The 18705-nt window shown below is 44.6% G+C and overlaps 1 protein-coding gene across 1 annotated transcript in view; it reads left to right on the top strand.

Annotated features, from left to right (window-relative positions):
• The window catches only part of auts2a (activator of transcription and developmental regulator AUTS2 a), a 328394-nt gene that overhangs the window by 74786 nt on the left and 234903 nt on the right, over positions 1-18705 (top strand). Inside the window, exon 2 of the mRNA XM_076274904.1 lies at positions 9842-10099. Within this exon, the coding sequence (XP_076131019.1) occupies positions 9842-10099 (258 nt within the window). The remainder of the gene's footprint in view (positions 1-9841; positions 10100-18705) is intronic.

The following is an 18705-nucleotide window of genomic DNA, read 5'->3' as shown; positions in this document are numbered from 1 at the left end:
AAAGTTCGCCCTTTGTCACAATCTAATTAACTGACATGAATTTAATCAATGGACTTGTCTATTATTTATTGCAATAAACTCACAGAGAATCACCACTTGTTGAATTATTTTTATCTAGCCCATTTTTGTCAGTGAAACTGTAGCAAAACTGTGGATTGCAGATGAAGAAAAAAACCCCCAGACTTGGCATACCGACATACTGGTTAGCTAGATTTGATTACGAGTCGCGCACCTGAAGAACTGATAGTGTTTTAGGCTATTACGTAATGTATAATACATCAGAAACACCTAGAGTATACGTCTGTTGAGGATAATGTGGAGAAAGCCATTATGCGTAGATGGATGATGGCTCAATGCAATCCATTAGAGAATAAAGCACAGCACACTACCTTCAGTTGTTCAGCCCGTCCCAGATAGAAAACCAGCCATTAGGCAAAGCATGGCGGCTTATTTGGAATGACATATCTTAAATTATATATACGCACTTTCCGCCTGTTAGTATGCTCATTAATAAGTATAACATATGTACAATAAGCATAACGTATCTACTATACCAGCCTATACCTGGGAAAAGAGGTTGTGTTTGTGCATGTAAATGTAGCCACTGGTAACAGTCAGCTGTGGCTGTGGGAAGTACCCCACTTTATCGTGCAGTTACAAATGGCTCCTGTTGGCTTCTCCATCTGTCATCAATTGAGCTCAATTACTCAGGCGGAAGGAGGTATGGCTTCTAAGCGGGGAAAGTGAACCCATCCAGTCTATTTCTGTCATCCTGATTGATCTGAGAACAAGATGTTTGTCTTTCCCTCTGTTCGCTCTGCACTCACGACCTTTGTAGTCTGCATGGGGCCTCCCATAAGCCTGCTCTCTGGTTCTCATCCCCTGTTTGGAGTCAGGCAGCCCTCTATTTTCACGGCTACTCTGTTATGGAAATACTCATCAGGAGGCAGGTTTTTTCTATTTAATTATACTTCAAGTTTCATGTGTGAAGATAAGTGTGGGGAGCATGTACTGTAATGATCAGATCAAATAGGAGTTTCTGGAAGGACACAAACTCAACAGTGCCAGGATATTTGGTCTTAATAGGCTAAGCTCACTGATCCAGCACTGCTGTTAGTTTTTGTCAGAGTCTGCAATACAGTTTTACACATGAAATAAAAATATAAATGTTAAATAAGCTAATGGCCTATTATATTAATGACTGGATCTATAATTGTATCACGTCTCCCTGAGGTGTGACAGCGTGACCTGGGATGCGGTCGACCTACATTTTCCTGTCACGGTGCCTCTCTGGCATCGTGTGATATGAATGGAGAAGGTTGTTAGTTGAATTCCCACCTTGTTTTTTTATACTGTTTTGCGCACACTCTGCTAACAACATAATTAGCATTAAGGGAAAGCAAGGGGGAGCTGACACAACGCAGCCTGTCTGTATGCATCAGTGCTGAGGGGTGTGTGGTTGTGGTGTTGGGGTGATGTGTGTGTGTGTGGGTGGGGTGGGGCATGTTTTATTTATGAGGGTGAACTCAGCTCGGATAAACTCTCACAGGTCTCCTCCTCTTCCTCCTCCTCCACTTCCACCTCCTCCTCCACTTCCACCTCCTCCTCCTCCTCCACTTCCACCTCCCTGCTCACTCCTTATGGCCATGTCCCCGCTGTTTAGCCTCTGCGTGTCAGTGTGCATGATGTAGGCCCCGGTGCGATGGAGATGAAGTAGCTCTTGGCCTTGTTCATTTGCCACTCGGCTGTGCCTTATTTGGCCGCGTCTGACAGAGTACCAAAGCCCTGTTGCTTCTCCCAAAGCTTAGCGGCCTGACAGCGAAGAGTGTCGATGCGATCAGACAAAACCCACTGCAGTCTCTTTCTTTTAATGCACTGGAACACAAAGAAGGATTGGCGATTGGAGATAAGGATAATGAAATGGGAAGAGAGAGAAATAGGTGCCTCCTGCCATGGATTTGCTCCCCATCCTGCCTGTGCGGAGAGAGAGAAAGAGACAGAGAGAGAGAGATAGAGAGAAAGAAAGAGATTGAGAGAGAGAGAGAGAGAGAGATAGAGAGAGAGAGAGAGAGAGAGAGAGAGAGAGAGGGATAAGCTTGCCAGAGGGACGTCACGGTGGAGCGGGTCCGCAATCAGGATTTCAGATCGCCCCGTCTAGGATGCAGGATGTCCTGCGGTGGATTCCGTCTCTGATGTTTGTCTTGATAGAAGGGTTTACCTCAGGGGCAGCGAAACGCGTGGCTACAAATCTTCCTAAGCATCTGGGAGCAGCATCAGTCCGAGAGGCAAATTTATAGTGGTGGGACAGGAAAGAGGGGGAGATGCTGGGGGCTGGTGCACCATAAGCATGTTAATAGACGCACTTATAGAAGCTCACAGAGTCAGTAGTGATAGAAATAATCATACAACAGTTAGGTTTGGTCACTCTGTTTATTCATATCTGAATGGACAAGACACATTCTATGAGTCATGACGATAATCTCAATAATCTCAGGACATCCCCACTGGGACTGTAAATGGCTAGTAATCACTCTGCATTTTGCATTGATTTGTCAGATGTGAATGTTCCACGCATTCCATGCAAAAGTGTAATGATTTTATAATGTCCCATATGACTCACAGCTGTGATTACCTGCGGCACCCAGCCTCATGCCTATATGGCCGAACCACAGCCGTGGGTAAATTTGTTCCCAACCCCACTATTACGCGTGCTATACTGTTTAACTGAGTCATAAAACATATTTTATCTGTATAGGCATGGTTATTGTATTTGAATGTATAAATGGAAAGAAAGAAATTGACATACCATACTGTATTAAATAATCTATTCTATAAGTACCGGTAATCAGAAAGTAATTCATAATTAATTCAATAATATGTCGTAAATGCTACTACTCATTAGTAAGTAGGTATTCAATCAGTTTGGTGGTCCATTTACTTTCATCTGATACTTTCACTTTCACTTCTAGTCTTTTTCAGTGGCACAAATTCAGTTCAGTGTTCAGGAAATTAAATTTTCTTCAGCAGGGACCCTCATGAATCAAGTGTTGCGCAATTCTACATGAAGGTTTTCATTTTGTAAGTGACCATGTTAGCACAAAATGCTTTTGACACTTTAAGTGGAGTACTTACGTGTGTGTGTGTGTGTGTGTGGGAGAGAGATACCCTGAGGGGCTTTGTGTGTTATTTTAGAAACCACAGTGAACCACTAGCCTGCTTCACTGTGTTGCTTAGCAGAATTTGAAGAAAACTCCTCGCTCTTCCCTTCTCCGACATACAGCATAAACAATAAACTCACAGATTCTTCTCACCACTGAACACAGCACACAAAGTCAATCATTGGAAATGCAGCACTGAAGAAAGGAAGCATTAAACATAATCTGTCCTGCGAAAAACTGCTCGACGAGATCGACGCTAACAGCTTGTAGCGGAGCACTCCGATTCTGTTCTAAACATCGCCCACCCACCGTGCTGACAATCTGCGCTTTGTGCCCCAGTTGCTGTGGTTGACATGGCCGCCTCTGATCCATAACAGCTACGTTTTACCGCTGTTAGCGCCGCCGTTGCCTCTCCGCTAACTTTCTCTCTAAGTGGCGACAGCAACAGACGGGGTTTGTCCCCACTCATTTATTTATTGCTCCCATATGGTCTGTGTTGCTTCTGTTCAGGAACAGGGGACACATTGAACACATTGAGGCCTCCAGTTGTTTGCTATTGCGCCACATATGTTTTGCCATGCAAAAAGTTGTTGCCTTTATATTATCAGTTATTCGTATGCTGCCCCATTTGTACAATTTTGTTATGTTTTTACTGATGTCTGGAAAAGTGTGGCCTGCTTTTAATCTATCTTAGGAAGTTATGAGCAGTAGGCTGCCAGTGTGTTATGGATATTGACTCAACTCTAGTTTTATGTGTCCGGTTGTGAGGTCAAGAGTTCTGACCAGAGTACAAATATCTGATTCGTAATAATATTATGTGTGTCTCTTGACAGTTACAGGGATGCTACACCGGGCGTGTAACTGAAGCGTTCCATTCGCGACGCGTATAAAATTGTTTTACAAGAATGGTCTATTTTTTTCAAACATAGGCCTACACTGTGCTATCACGTCTTGTGTAGCCAGTTCCATTGATCAAAGTGGAAGCTAATTGTTGCAGCAGATGATATACAAATGGAACACTTCAGTTACATCCCTCCCTGTTGTATGCTAATAGTGTTGTAGAACTTCTATCTCATTTGTCTATAATGATAGATAGTGTATCAGAATACTTCACTTTTTTATGTTGTAATCGGCATCTAAACAGCCTGTCGTGCAACTGGTCCTCGAGGTTGTTGGGGAAGCAAACCAAAACAAGAAGGAAAGCAGACGCTCGCTCCTAATTGGTTCAGTTTAGGGCAAATGTGTTGGTTTCTGTCTTTCTCTTCCCCACTCTTCTCCTGGCGCTTGCCATTTACACAGCGCACACTCAGGCTGCAGCGTTTGTTCAGTGTAATTAATTGTGTGTCTCTGGGAGGGGGAAGCACATTGTTTGATCGCACCGCTTGGTGCTCAGGAGCCTCGGAAATGTCAGGAGACGGGTGTTGTGTGTGTATGTGTGTGTGTGTGTGTGTGTGTGTGCCTGTGCGTGCGTGTGTGTGTGTGTGGGGGGGGGGATCTGTGTGTGTGAAGACCGGGCCTTCACTTCACAAGCCCTGATATGAAACGGCTCACCAGACTGCTTTTTTTGCGGCCCAGAGCCGAGCGACCCTTGTTGCCAAGTGGAGTCCTGCGACGGGCCTGAGGCGGGGGGGGGGGGGGGGGTAAAAGTGTTGAAACCGAAACCTCGTCGTCGGGCATAAAAAAAGAAAGAAAATAAAAGGAGTCAGTGGAGAGGAGAGCAGAAGCTCTTGATAGCGCTCCAGCCGGAGCCACTCTCCCAGACACACAGACACACCGCGTCTGCAATCAAACAGACGCCTTGTTGTAGGGCCAACTAAAAGCAGTCTCCTGGAGGACACAGGCCTCCCTCCATCTGTTTGTAAGCATGTGCATGCCCAGGTATGCGTCGAATCCCCCCTCCTTCAAATGTGGCAATTAAGGGAAATTAATCAGTGGCGGCTCAGAAACAATGCTGGCGTAATTTCAGAAAATTCTTAGCACCACGGACAAGAAGAACAACAACAACAATAGCCGCAAGGAAAAGCATTTAGTGCATTTAACATTTTCCACCATTCATGCATTGTTCATGTGGGTGACCTCACTGACCTCAGTAGTTTTAGATGTAGTGTGTATCCTGTTATTTTGATTACGACAATTCAAGAAGATGTGTAATCATAGGCCTCTCAGCGGCTGTGGATAAGCCCATTTTTGTTGCAGTAAGATGTTGCAACCGATATTTGCTTCTGTCAAGGAGAACAATAAGCTCTGTGACCACCAAATGAGCTGTGGCTTATAAATCCTACCACATTATCCTCCCATCACTTTATTAAAAATAATAGCCTCAATCCATAATGTCAGTTCCACTTGTGGACACATTCACTCTGGGTTGTTCCATCTGAATGTAGTTGATGTTCTAGCCCTGGGTACATGAAATAGGCTATTAAGCATGTCATATCTCTCGAGCGTATAATCTGATTTATAATGTAATTAGAACATGATGTATTCTCTCCCCAAATAGAATGGGAGCTGAATGTTTCCCTCTTCTGTGCAACTTTCACGTCATTATGATACATGCCTGGTTGACAATCCCTGAATTTGTGTGGCTGTAAGGGAGAGAAAAAAAAGCTTCATTTCATACTTGTCTTTTTTTCACTCAAAACAGTCAATTTGGTAAGAGGCTTAGAGACACACACACACACAAAAAAACGGCACAATGGGCGCCTTATTTGAATACACGTCTTCTTATATTTTATTCTTTGTTTTGGATGGGAGTGGGAGACAAAAGAGAAAGCGATTAGTCAACATGTGTCTGTTTGCCTACGAGGGGAAAACAAAAGTGTTCGAGCAAATCGGCGTGTGAATCAGAGCCAGTACTCCCACGAGTGAGCGAGAGAGAGAGAGAGAGAGAGAGAGAGAGAGAGAAAGAGAGAGCTAGCCCCGGCAAGTGAATCGGCAGAGTCACTTAACGCGTCCTCTCACACTGACATCTCAGTCATAACATCCTACTGAGTGCAGCGCAGTCAATTCTCTCTCTCTCTCTCTCTCTCTGTCTCTCTCTTTCTTTCTCTCTCTATCCCTCTCTCTCTCTGTCTGTCCCTCTCTCTCTCTATCCCCCTCTCTATCTCTTGCTTTCTCTCTGAGAGGCCATGGGAGTTATTAAAGATAAAAATTTAGGATCTCTCAGTGTCTTTTGGTTCCCGCTGACACAGTCTGTGCACACAGTGCCAAATGGCACCAAAGCTTTTGGGTTAAGCTCTGTTTTTGCTGCCATAAGCTGATGCTAGTCTTGACCCTCCCACATGGTTAGTTTTTAGGTTTCCGACAACTTATGCTTATCAAAGGACAAACATGCATGTGTTTAGCAGACATTAAAGATAAAGTAAATAACTTAAAATATGTAGTTTTTCTGTCCATAATGTAAACACATTAAGAACTGGGTGATTGTGGATAAGATGACAACGCGTGGCCTTTCTCTGTGGGTCTTATAGCCCTGCTCATTAAAATAATGCACACTACCACACAGGTACAATCACGCAACCTCACACAGTAAAAAAAAAAAACACAATACCATGTAGAATACATAAAGAATAACTGTGGATATGCTGTGTCATGACTCGTAGGCTTGTCCAATAAAGTGCAACACTCTAAATAAATACAGGCTCTAGGAGATGTAGGACGAGACCAACCTGGCAACATTTAGATTCTAAGATGGATTTCACAGAGATTTTCTTTCTCTGTTCACATTTCCATGTTTCCATTAGTATAGCCCTAGGCTTCCTTAAGTCAGGTTGGAAACAAATCATTATTAAACTATGTTTTTCGGGCAGGATTATTCAGAGATATAAAGTGGACTTTTATTGTGACGGCTAAGGCTGCACAATCAATCGTAAAAAATCGTGATCTCGATATGTCAGCTTCATGAATAAGGGATAATGGATGACACGGCGTTCGGTTCACAGAAATAAATGCACGTTCTACAGTAGGTGGTAAAACAGCCCTGACGCGCAGCGGAGTTCATTTAATCTTCACAACGAGTTTGGCGAATTAAGATACAAGTGTGATACGGCCAAAAAATTGGATCTACTTCATAGGTGTGCAAATAACATACAGTTAATTCGCGCTCTAAAAAACGCAGGGCAATGGGAAATTTAACCAAGCAGTGGAATAAGCAAGAACATTCCATTTGTGTGTCAATATTCATCTGTCAATTTGTGCAGCCTTTGTGCAATATAATTGTGCAGCCTTTATGACATCTCCCTTAATGTTACTATGATATTTCTGTTAGTATCATGTAGCTTTTCTACAAAGAATAATGCAATTCAAGCAATTACCGGTAAGCAAAATGATTGCTGACAGCTCAAGTAATGTCAGGTGATTATGTTCTAACTGTCACAAGCCTAATAGCAGTTTGAAAATCTGCGATGATCTACGTACACTGTATGACATGATTATGCCAATGTTACGATAGAGGCTTCAAACATAGTGACAGTTATTGTATACCTTTGCATACTGTGTTGAATGATACAGGTCATGATCGATGTAAAAGGTAGGCTACCCCTTAGATCCTCTGATTCATTATCCACAATTAAAATATTCAGTGGAGAATTCTAAAATATACAGTTTTCAATTCTGTACCAGCCTCTTTAAGCACATCCCATTTCTCATGTGTGTCTGTCCTTGATTCCCCCGTCCTTGATGCATTCCATCCTCGTTTCCTCCAGGGTAGGGCTAAAAGTCTAGCATGGACTAGTCTAGCATATAAGCCTAGCTTGTATTACAATGCAGTAGTTGAAAGCAGTGTTAAAAAGATTCTATAAATCATAAACTTTATGCGCAGGCACAGTCTCTGTTGTTGGAACATTTGCAAAAAGTTTGGATGAAGTTTGCAGTTTTATGCAGTTTTATACTACATTTTATACATCATGCCTCAGGATCGTTGGCTGGATCTTTGGTTGGCTCTACTCTCTCTGTACAGCACTGCCATTGGATGTCTTGCTAAATGTCACAGATCAGTGAGAGGGCATTATTAGACACTGAGGTAACCTGGTCTACATGCGTCAGGAGACAGATAAAGAATTATGAAAGAGCCACATTTAGAGGGAGAGAGTGGGGACATGTGAAGAACAGAGGAAGAGATGAAAAAAGAGAGGTGTCATTTCAGCTCTCTTGGCGTGAATTGCTGTCTGTTGCCGGGGGGTTTGGATGGTGGCCGGTTATTGCTGATGGGAATATGGGTCAGATCTCTCCAATGTAGCCGTCTGTTGGAATGTAAGCCTCTTAAAACAGGTCGCCTCTCAAGAATTGAAAGTGCAGCCCAATGTGAAAATGGGATATTAGAGACCCATTACTGAAACATACCCTTGTTGTCATTCATTAATTAGCCAATTTGTGTGTGTGTGTGTGTGGGTGGGATGTTCTGATACCTTTTAGTAAATGTTGCATAAAACCACTGTCACTGACATTGCCTGCATTACCTGCAAAATTTGTATTGTATAGGGATTTTTTTTAGGGTATTTGAGTTCCTATGGCAGCTAACACTGCATTGTTATCGCTATCAAGACAACAGGGCTCCAAAAAAAATGGGACCCTCCTGTTGCAGAATAATGACAACGATATGAGAATCCATGTCTACTTATTATTTTGTGTTGTTCACCATTGTTTTCAGGGAAGGTGTTCACCTCTGCTATGGCTAAAAGTCCAATGGAGGTTAACAGAAAAAGCTAACACCACACTGAAATATTATGCATGGTTTTTACTAGCAGTCCGACAGTGCTATTTCAGAACAGCACTACCATAGCAAGGGCAGAGGAGATTCAGCAGAGAGACAGAGAGAGGAGAGAAGGAGAAAGAGAGAGAGAGAAGGAGAGAGAGAAGGAGAGACAGAGAGAGATTTCAGACAGAGAAAGAGAGGGCACAAAGGGATTATCAGTCTACGTCAGAAAGTGAATAATTGGTTTTCCTGTGTTGGGCTATAATCTAATGGCTTGAATACACTTCCATTGATTTGTTGCATTAGGACAGACTTGAGTCATCTTTCAGTGGTTTGTAGGAGAGGAGATTGTCATAATGATATACTGTGTGTGTGTGTGTGTGTGTGTGTGTGTGTGTGTGTGTGTGTGTGTGTGTGTGTGTGTGTGTGCGATTGATTGTTTATTGCTTGTGAGTTTTGTAATTGGCTTACCATTGCATCTAGACATTTGCAGCATCCACTAATGTCATAGATCTACAGCCTTAAGAGTTGGAGAAACACTTCATTGCTGCCTTTTGAGGAGGTTCAGACAATAGTAGCAGACTTATGCATGTAGGAAAGGTCCAGGGGCTGGACATTCACCACAGAAAAATGATCAAACCAAAGATAGAATTTGATAAAATGATGTGGTCTGTGTCGTTCTTCCTAGGTGATCTGGTCTTTCTAGTGGCCGTATTAGTTGTTGATATTGTTGTCTGCAGCCAAAGAACTTGTATTGAAGTAAAGTGCTTAGAGGATCTGTGATCAAAGGCCTGTTTTTCCTAACCGGTCTGTCTCCCTGTGGTTTCTGAGTGGCTCCAACATGAGTTACCACCCTGGAATAATAAGTTCATTACTGTTGTGCCAGCATGAGAGATTAACGAGTTCCTGTCTTTCTTCCTTTTCTCTCATCTTTTGTCTCTTTCTTTCTCTCTCTCTCTCTCTCTCTCTCTCTCCCCCTCCCCTCTCCGCACAGAAGAACATGTCGCTGAAACCGCAGGAGCGCCGGGAGAATGCGGCCGGGCCGCTGCAGAAGAAGAGGCCGCCGGCTCGGGTTGCTAACGGCATGACCCTGGACGTGCGCAAGGAGCCTTTCCAGAACCACCACAACAACCACAACCACAGCCACAGAAACCACCACCACCCCCAGAACCATAACTCCGACCAGGAGAACAACCCACGCCTGGCCCACAGCCCCAAAAAGAAGAAACATCTGCAGAAGAAGCAGCAACCGGTGAGTCCTGGGTGTGGAGAGGGGCCCCCCTTTCGCCTCTGTACCATATGTGATATGGGTAGATGCTGTCTGCTGTTGCTTTCAGCCGTTTGTGGCTTTGCTTATGTGTGGAGTCACAATTTGCAGAATGTCTCTCGGGACTAATTGGTTGAGAGTGTTGTTTGTGTGAAAGCAGTGCTGTGTTGAGTAGTTTGTCGTAGCTTTGATTTAGTTGCTAAAGATAGAGTACCTGTGTGTTAATTTGTGTGTGTGTGTTTGTGTGTGTGTGTGTGTGTGTGTGTGTGTGTGTGTGTGTGTGTGTGTGTGTGTGTGTGTGTGTGTGTGTGTGTGTGTGTGTGTATTGGTGTGCATATGAGATATCTAGGCTACAGCCCGCATGAGTGTCTCCAAGGAAACCCATGCTTCTCTGCTTAAGGTTGAACTGCTACAAGCATACAAAGTAGAAGGCAGTTCATGTTATTTTGCAATAAGCTCCTTGCCAAGTCCTTGAAGATTCTGATTTAAGTGAATGTAGCCTTTTTCTTCTTGAGCCTCTTTGTTCCCCTTTAAAAAGAGATGTAACTATCTGACTCAATTAGCACTGGCCAAATTGAATTCTCTAATTGTCAATGATCATTAGTCCTTAGCCTGCCTGTGTGACACACGCTGCTGATCTTATCCCAGAAGTTAATTAATGGAGTATCAGCTTTTTGACTCCGACCATTCGTCCTTTTTTCCATGTGCAATTAATGTGTTTAACACACGTCACATGTCTTTACACACACGTGTGTGTGTGTGTGTGTGTGTGTGTGTGTGTGTGTGTGTGTGTGTGTGTGTGTGTTTTAGTACTTACCTGAGAATCGGTGTGTGAAAATGTCAGGCTGAGTGTGTGTTTGTGTGTGTGTGTGTGTGTGTGTGTGTGTGTGTGTGTGTGTGTGTGTGTGTGTGTGTGTGTGTGTGTGTGTGTGTGTGTGTGTGTATGTGTGTGTATGTGGCGGTATGTGAGTGTATGTGTGAGTGTGTGGTGTGTGTGTCTGTGTGTGTGTCTGTGTGTGTGTGTGTGTGTGTGTGTGTGTGTGTGTGTGTGTGTGTGTGTGTGTGTGTCTGTGTGTGTGTTAAATGGCCTACATTAGGAGAGCAGTGACACTCTCCTTGCGGATTATGTGGCTTCCTTCCTGATTAATAGTTGTCATTAGGAGTGACGCAGGCTTCTGAGTGCTGGCCTTTTTTTGGGGACGCTGCTGCTTTCTTTATGATTCGGCTAATTAGCTTAGCGCTGCGGCGTTGTTATTGTTGGCATGAGATGCCATGCGGCCTGTGAAGAGAGCCACTCGGTGGGAGTGAGGGATGGGTGGCAGGAAGATGCACTCCCTTGCTCTAACTAATGAGTGCGCGTGGCACATCGACACAGGGGTGTCACTCGTGCAACTCATGCAATTAGTTACGGCCGCCCACACACACTTGCTTAAGCACATGCACACACACACACACACACACATACACACAAACATACACACTCGAACGCATGCATGTGTGTCTGTGTGTCTGTGTGTGTGTGTGTGTGTGTGTGTGTGTGTGTGTGTCTGTGTCCATTTTGAGTGAAGGTTCATTGCTCCGGAGGGCACGCAGCTCTGATCTGGGGAAGCATCCCTGGCCAGAGCACCTGTCTGTCAAACAACTAGACAAAGCCGACTGCCACAGCACACTGCTCTTCAACATACACAAACACACACACACACATACACACACACACACACACACACACACACACACATACACACACACACACACACACACACACACACACACAAACACACACACACACACACAGACAAGATAACTGTCAGCTCTGGATGTCTATGTATCTGTCATCTCATCAGCTTTTGGAGCAGACAGATGTCAGGTGAGAAGAAGTGCTTTGGAAATAGAAGCAGTACAGGCAGTGTTTGTAGTCCAGTAGTGATAAAAACTGTTTAAGTCGGGGAATTTGGTGGAAGTATGGGTTTGTTTGTTTGTATGTGGTATGTACTGCATGTGTTTATATTTGTTTGTCTCGCTCTCTCTCTCTTTCTTTCTTTCTCTCTCTCTATCTCTCTCTCTTTCTCTCTCTCTGTGTATGTGTGTTTGTGTGTGTGTGTGTCTGTATTTGTGTGTGTGTGTGTTTGTTTGTAAGTATGCCCTTGCTCTGGTGCTGGCAGAAGACCCTTGCTGGCCCTGCCAGCACCCATTGGCCTTTTAGGATGGGCAGATGGTGCAGATGTCTAATCTCAAGGTAGCCTGGCACCAGAAACTGTGTTGGGGTGGAGGTGAGAAGAATGTGTGTGTGTGTGTGTGTGTGTGTGTGTGTGTGTGTGTGTGTGTGTGTGTGTGTGTGTGTGTGTGTGTGTGTGTGTGTGTGTGTGTGTTTATGTGCATGTTAGTGGGGGAGAAAGTGTGCATTCATGTGGTGTCCTGTGACTATTTTTTTACTGTGTGTTTGTGTGTGCGCGTGTGCGCGTGCGTGTGTCTGTGTGTTTCTGTGTGTTCAGCACACAGCAGATGGGTCTTTGGACCCCTGTGGTGTGCTAGCCAGCAGAATAGTGACAGTAACCTCTTTGATGAGTCAAACACAAAGTGGTGTTCATGATGGCGACTCAAGAACCCTTAGTGGTGCTCTTTATGGCCCTGAAGAGCTGTCCACAGCACTGCCTGAGCAGAAAAACAAAAAAAAAACAACAGTAATCTGTGCTGAGGACCCAAGGGGACAGTGCAGCGGGAATGGGGCTCATCAGTGACTGGTTCAGTGAAGGCTGAAGGAGTGTGTGTGCACTTGTGGGTACGTGTGTGTGTGTGAGAGAGAGAGAGAGAGAGAGAGAGAGAGAGAGAGAGAGAGAGAGAGAGAAAGAGAGAGAGAGAGAGAGAGAGAGAGAGAGAAAAGAATTGTCAGTAGTAAGCAGCAAACTGGAGTGGATTTACTTTTTTTTTTTACTGTCTTCTGGAAGCATTGACTTGTCATGAAAGTGAGTTCACACTGGATGGATGCTCTGCCCATTAGTGACCATCTCACAGCCTGAGAGAGCCACTTCATCATCAACCCAGGATGAGCCCAGAGCAGTAGGGACAAAACTTGACATCAGTTGGGAGAGAGAGAGAGAGACCAAAAATAAGAAGATAAACACAGTGTGAGAGGATGCAGGAGTGGGTGATAGAGGAGTAGGGGAGGAGGAGGAGAAGGAGAAAGGGAGGGCTGGAGGAGGAGATCAATGTTTGAGGAAAATGAAGTGCGGGCAGGTTTTATGGGGAAAACACAGAGATTTGTGGCAAACTGTTTCCCAGCACTGGCACAGGCCCCAGTGGGTTGACAAGAGCCAGGATGTTGCACACTCAGACCAGGCCAAGCCAGGCCAGGCCAGCAGTGCAGAGCAGAGCATCCTCAAGCGCCTGCCCACAGCTCCCCACACATCACTGTGAAAGGTAGCCTATACAGTTTTGTTTTTTCGCTTGCACCACTCCCCCAGGACATGGTACATGTGGATTTGTTCACAAGCCGTGAAGCAATTTGTGATTGTCCGGGTCGGGGGAAAGCAAAGTTGCAAGGCTCGTTCTCTGTAGATGGGTAGTTCATGGCAGGGACGGTCCACCTTTCTCCCTATTGCACCACGTTAGTTTACCATCAAAATGGCTTCGAAGCTGTCAAAACAGCGTAAAACACTTGCATAGGATACCTTTAAAGGTCATCAACTCTCCACTTCCCTGTGATTTATGGGATTAAAATGGAAGATTGTGGGAGTTCTGACTTTTCTGGTGTTATTCTGGTGTTACCACTTGGGTGTGAGTTTATTATTACTGTATGAGAAGAGCCAGAGGCGTCGCCAGCTGAGACCATGCAGAGACCAAATTTCCCTCACGGGATCAAAAGAGTATATATACTACTTATACTTATAACATAAACCATATAATGCACCTTGCTCTTTATAATGCCACTCTACTAGGTGGCTAGGCTATATAGTTTGTTCTTAATAGCAAACAGAAATGTCAAAATAGCAACAGGTCATTACATCCTTTAATTGTCAAAATATTATTGTCAATATTTTCAATGTGGCACAAATAAGGCTAGAGTCAGTGAATTAATCTATCAAAAGTGAGCAGCAAGTGCAGGCAAAATGGGTATTATAAGAACCGTTTAGACATTCGACTAAGCCTGCTAGTGACGCCCCTGAGAAGAGCTTGTTGCAGTGTGACCGCTGCTGTGTAAATATCCCACATTGGTTTTTGTCTTCTTTAATTCTGGATTATTATTCATAGTTAAGATATAAATATAATTTGTTTATGTCTTATGTAGATACGTGTGTCAAATTGTGTGTATGTAGGTCTGTGCGCTTGTGTGTGTGTGTGTGAGAGAGAGAGAGAGAGAGAGAGAGGGAGAGAGAGAGAAAGTAAATAGTGGCATGCTGAGAGGCCCATCTGGCTGCCCATAGGGGCCACGCTGCTCTGGGTTCCCGGAACACAGGCCTCGCCTCTGGGATCTGTGTTCGGTGTTGCCGCGGAGATAAGTCCACTGTGTGAAACTTCACTCGTGCTCCCAGCGGGACGGTCTTTCAGTTGACCGGCTGGAGCCAGCAACCTCTATGAGACCGCCTGATGGCTGTGTGAGTGTGGAGGTCAATGTGTGTGTGTGTGTGTGTGTGTGTTTGTGTGTCTGCTTTGTCTGGTCAGGAGGCTGTATTTTGTGTGTGACAGCCTAATTATTTTAAGTACACCCACACACACACACACACACAAACTCAAAGACAGCCTTGAAAGCCTTTTTGATATTATGTCCCTACATAAACCGCAGTGCACACCTTCATAAATGCATAAGAATAACTGCTCACGCACTCACGCTGTGTGACCTAGTTTGTAACTAATACCAACCAACCATCCATTCACCCGTGAAAGTTAGGACAGATTTCTCGCCATGACTTCATTAGTCACAGAGAGATATGAAAGTATGACAAATACCATCAACGTCCACTTCACAAGGGAAACCAGGAAGTATGATGACCAGACCAGTGGCCATGGAGAAATCTGTTGTCAGGGGAACCATTTGTGTACCAAATTTTTTGGATCAATGCATAAGCCCCTGTCTGTCAATTGTGTTAGCAGTGTGTGGTTTTGAATAAGCTGTGATGACAGCTGTTCATGTGTCAGCTGACAGCTGAGTTTATTCTTAATTTGGGGCTCATTTAATCACTCTCTGAGCTGCCTCCTCTGTCAGTTTAAACTGCAGCTTGGTGAGGAGCTTTCAGTATGTGCTGTTCTCTCTCTTTCTCTCGCTCTCTCTCTCTCTCTCTCTCCCTCTCTCTCTCGTTTTCTTCCGCTGCCCTGATGCTGTGTGACAAGTCTAGGCCACGGTGTCTTTTTAAATCGCTCTCTTAATTTTTTTTCCCCTCTCTCCCTTTCCTCTCTCTCTCTCTCTCTTCACCCCCTCCACCCTCGTCTACACCCACGCAATCTTTGAAGTATCTGTTTTTTCCCTTCTTCTCTCCCCCCCTTCATCACCCGGTTCTTAAAGAAGCGGAGGATTGACTCTGAATTGTATGAATCTTAATGGGAGCCGTTTGCACTCGCCTCGCATTAGTGTCCCCGCGACGCCTGCCAGGGACGAGCCCGCGCCGCTGCTCTCGATGGACGGGGCACACGCACGCACACACACACACACACACACACACACACGCACGCGCACACGCACACGCACACGCACACGCACACACACACACACACACGCCACACATCAACTAAGCGCTGGTGTCACCACACCATGCCATCATCTCACGATTGTGTGATTGCGGTCTGGGCGGCCTGCTCTGGGGAGAGGAAGGGGCAGTCGGGAGGAGTGAGTGGTTGTCACGATCTGAGTTGTCCTGTTTTGACGGTGGCACATGCGGGAGTGGAAAGGGGCTGCCAGGTGTGCCACAGCTGCTACAGGTGCTCTGGCACTGCCCTCACCACAGCTGGCAGCTGTTGCTCAAGAGGTGGGCATGAACCCAAACACACACACACACACACATGCACACACAAAAAAAACACGGGTAGGCACATACACACAGACAGTCAGACATGAGTGTAAGCATATACCCAAAACACATACCTTGTCCTTCACAATTACTGCTACGTTGCCTGCCTGGTCAAGAGGAGTAAAACATGCTTAAAGAAATTCACCTTTTGGTGAATTAGCCTAATCTCACACAATAGAGCAATCCAACCTATAGTTAAAGGTGCACTATGCAATATTTTCACCTTACGAAGCCAATTTGGTAAACAAACTTGTAATAGGCGAAACGTTCACCTAGCATAGCTATACAGCATAGACGTAGCGATTCCCTACTGAGAAAAACAGCCATGAAACTTCCAAGCGGCCCGCCAAATCTTGCGAGAATCGTGAAACATTACCTTGTCAGTAGATATAGCTCTTTGGAGATAGCCTGTTGTTAATCCTTCACCTCCCTAACAAAGGCATTTGCATTGTATACAGGGGGATAAGTTGCGAGAAGTTTGCTATTTACAATAGGTGAGTAACATATAAATACATTGAGACTCTAGAGGGAGCTCTACAGTTGCCAAAAATACCTAAACCTGCATAGTGTACCTTTTAAAGTAAAATGATCCAAAATGTATGTCCAGATCAACACAGAAATGGTTTACTGAACACGAAATCAAGCTTCTGCATTGGTCATCTCACTTCCATGATCTGATATTTACGGAAAGCCAGTGATGAGCTAAAGACCAGAATGCACAAGAAGACCTGGAAATCTGGACGATCTACAGAGATTCTGTCTGGAGGAATGATCTCAAATTCTCTCCTGCACTGTATTCTCCAGCTTTATGAGATATTATAGGAGAGGACTGGGGCTGTTTTATTAGCAAAACGAGGCTTTATAAAGTATTACATGGAGGGATGCCAATAATTGTGGACAATATTTATTAGATGAGGTAGTTTCCATTCAGTTTGAATTTTCCCTCATTGTTTTCAGTGTGAAAGTACAGTAAGATGAACTACCAGAAGATTATTTTTTCACAAGGAGTGCAAATAATTGGGGAGGGCACTGTATTTGATTGCTTGGTACAGTCTCTTAACTCAAATCGAATATCAGATAAGACAAGAACAACAGGATGCCTTAAAATGAAAGACATTTATTATCAATTAATACAAATGTTATCTAGGCTATCTATCGATTTAATTGTGTATTAAATTCCCTCCTTGGCCTACATGCAGTAAGGCCCCTTCTCTTTACAAATCCGTGCAGAATTTTCCTCTTCTCTTCGTCTCTCTCTTCAGGGATTTTAGTGTGCCACACAGCTGACTGTGGTGTGAGATTCTCTTCCTCAGTGGTCAATGTAGCCTGTGTGGTTGCATTCTGGGTAGTATTGCCCCTCCTCTCAAAAACCCACTCAGGATTGTCCTCCTCTCTTCCTCCATCACGTCTTTCTCCTCAGGGGTGTCAGCCGTGCGCCATGCACCAGCCTGTGCTGTGGGCTTCCCGACTGTAAGCTGGTATTTGTGCCAGTCCAGTTTCAGACGAGGCACAGGTCTCACTCCTTCTCCACCACCATGCAGCAGGGATGAGCTCTTACCGGCCTCCTCATACAGCTGAGGTGTCCCGTAGTCAACAGATGACTCTTTCAGGGCTGTGAAGTGAGATGAAATTATTCGTCATTATTAGTCAGACAACATTAAAATGTAGGTGTCCATTTCAACTCTACTCAACCATCTGAAAATGTGATACTTACTGCAGTCCTCTTTGCTGAACTCTCGATCACCATCTCCATCAATATGCAGTGGAGATGGGCTACTACCGCCTCCCTCGTCCAGCTGAGGTGTCCCGTGGTCAACAGATGACTCATTCGGGGCTGTGGAAAGAGATGATTGATTATAATTAGTAAGTCTGACATTAAAATGTAGCTGTCCATTTCAGCTATTCAACCATCTGTAAATATGATACTTACTGCAGTCCTCTTTGCTGAACTCTTTATCACCATCTCCATCAATATGCAGCGGAGATGGGCTACTACCGCCCCCCTCGTCCAGCTGAGGTGTCCCGTGGTCAATAGATGATTCGATCAGAGCTGTGGAGAGAAATACAATTATGATTATAATTAGTAAGTCTGACAACATTGAAATGTAGGTGTCCATTTCAACTCTATTTAACCATCTGAAAATGTGATACTTACTGCAGTCCTCTTTGCTGAACCCCTGATCACCATCTCCATCAACATGCAGCGGAGATGGACTCCTACCGCCCCCCTCACCCAGCTGAGGTGTCCCTTGGTCAACAGATGACTCGTTTGGGACTGTGGATAGAGATAAAATGATGACAAATTAGTAAGTCTGACAACATTAGAATGTAGGTGTCCATTTTGACTCCTCAAGTCTCAGGCTATTCAACTATCTTGTGACACTTACTGCAGTCCTCTTTGCTGAGCTCTAGATCAGGATGGTGGATGTCAGCATGGCGGATAGCCATCACTGCATTTTTATCCTCCACTCTCTCCTTCCCCTCATCCAGAGACACTACTACAGTCTCCACACTCTGCACCAAAGGGCCTCCTTTCTCCTGTCTGCCATCTACTTCTTGAGGCGTTTAGCCTCCTTTCTTTTCTTCTTGTTG

The sequence above is a fragment of the Alosa pseudoharengus genome, unplaced genomic scaffold (assembly GCF_046254945.1).
Source record: "Alosa pseudoharengus isolate Yale_2024_CS ecotype anadromous, Long Island Sound unplaced genomic scaffold, YU_APseudo_1.1 YU_APseudo_1.1_scf_8, whole genome shotgun sequence".
NCBI classification, from domain to species: domain Eukaryota; kingdom Metazoa; phylum Chordata; class Actinopteri; order Clupeiformes; family Clupeidae; genus Alosa; species Alosa pseudoharengus.
This window is presented reverse-complemented; position numbering and strand designations above follow the sequence as displayed.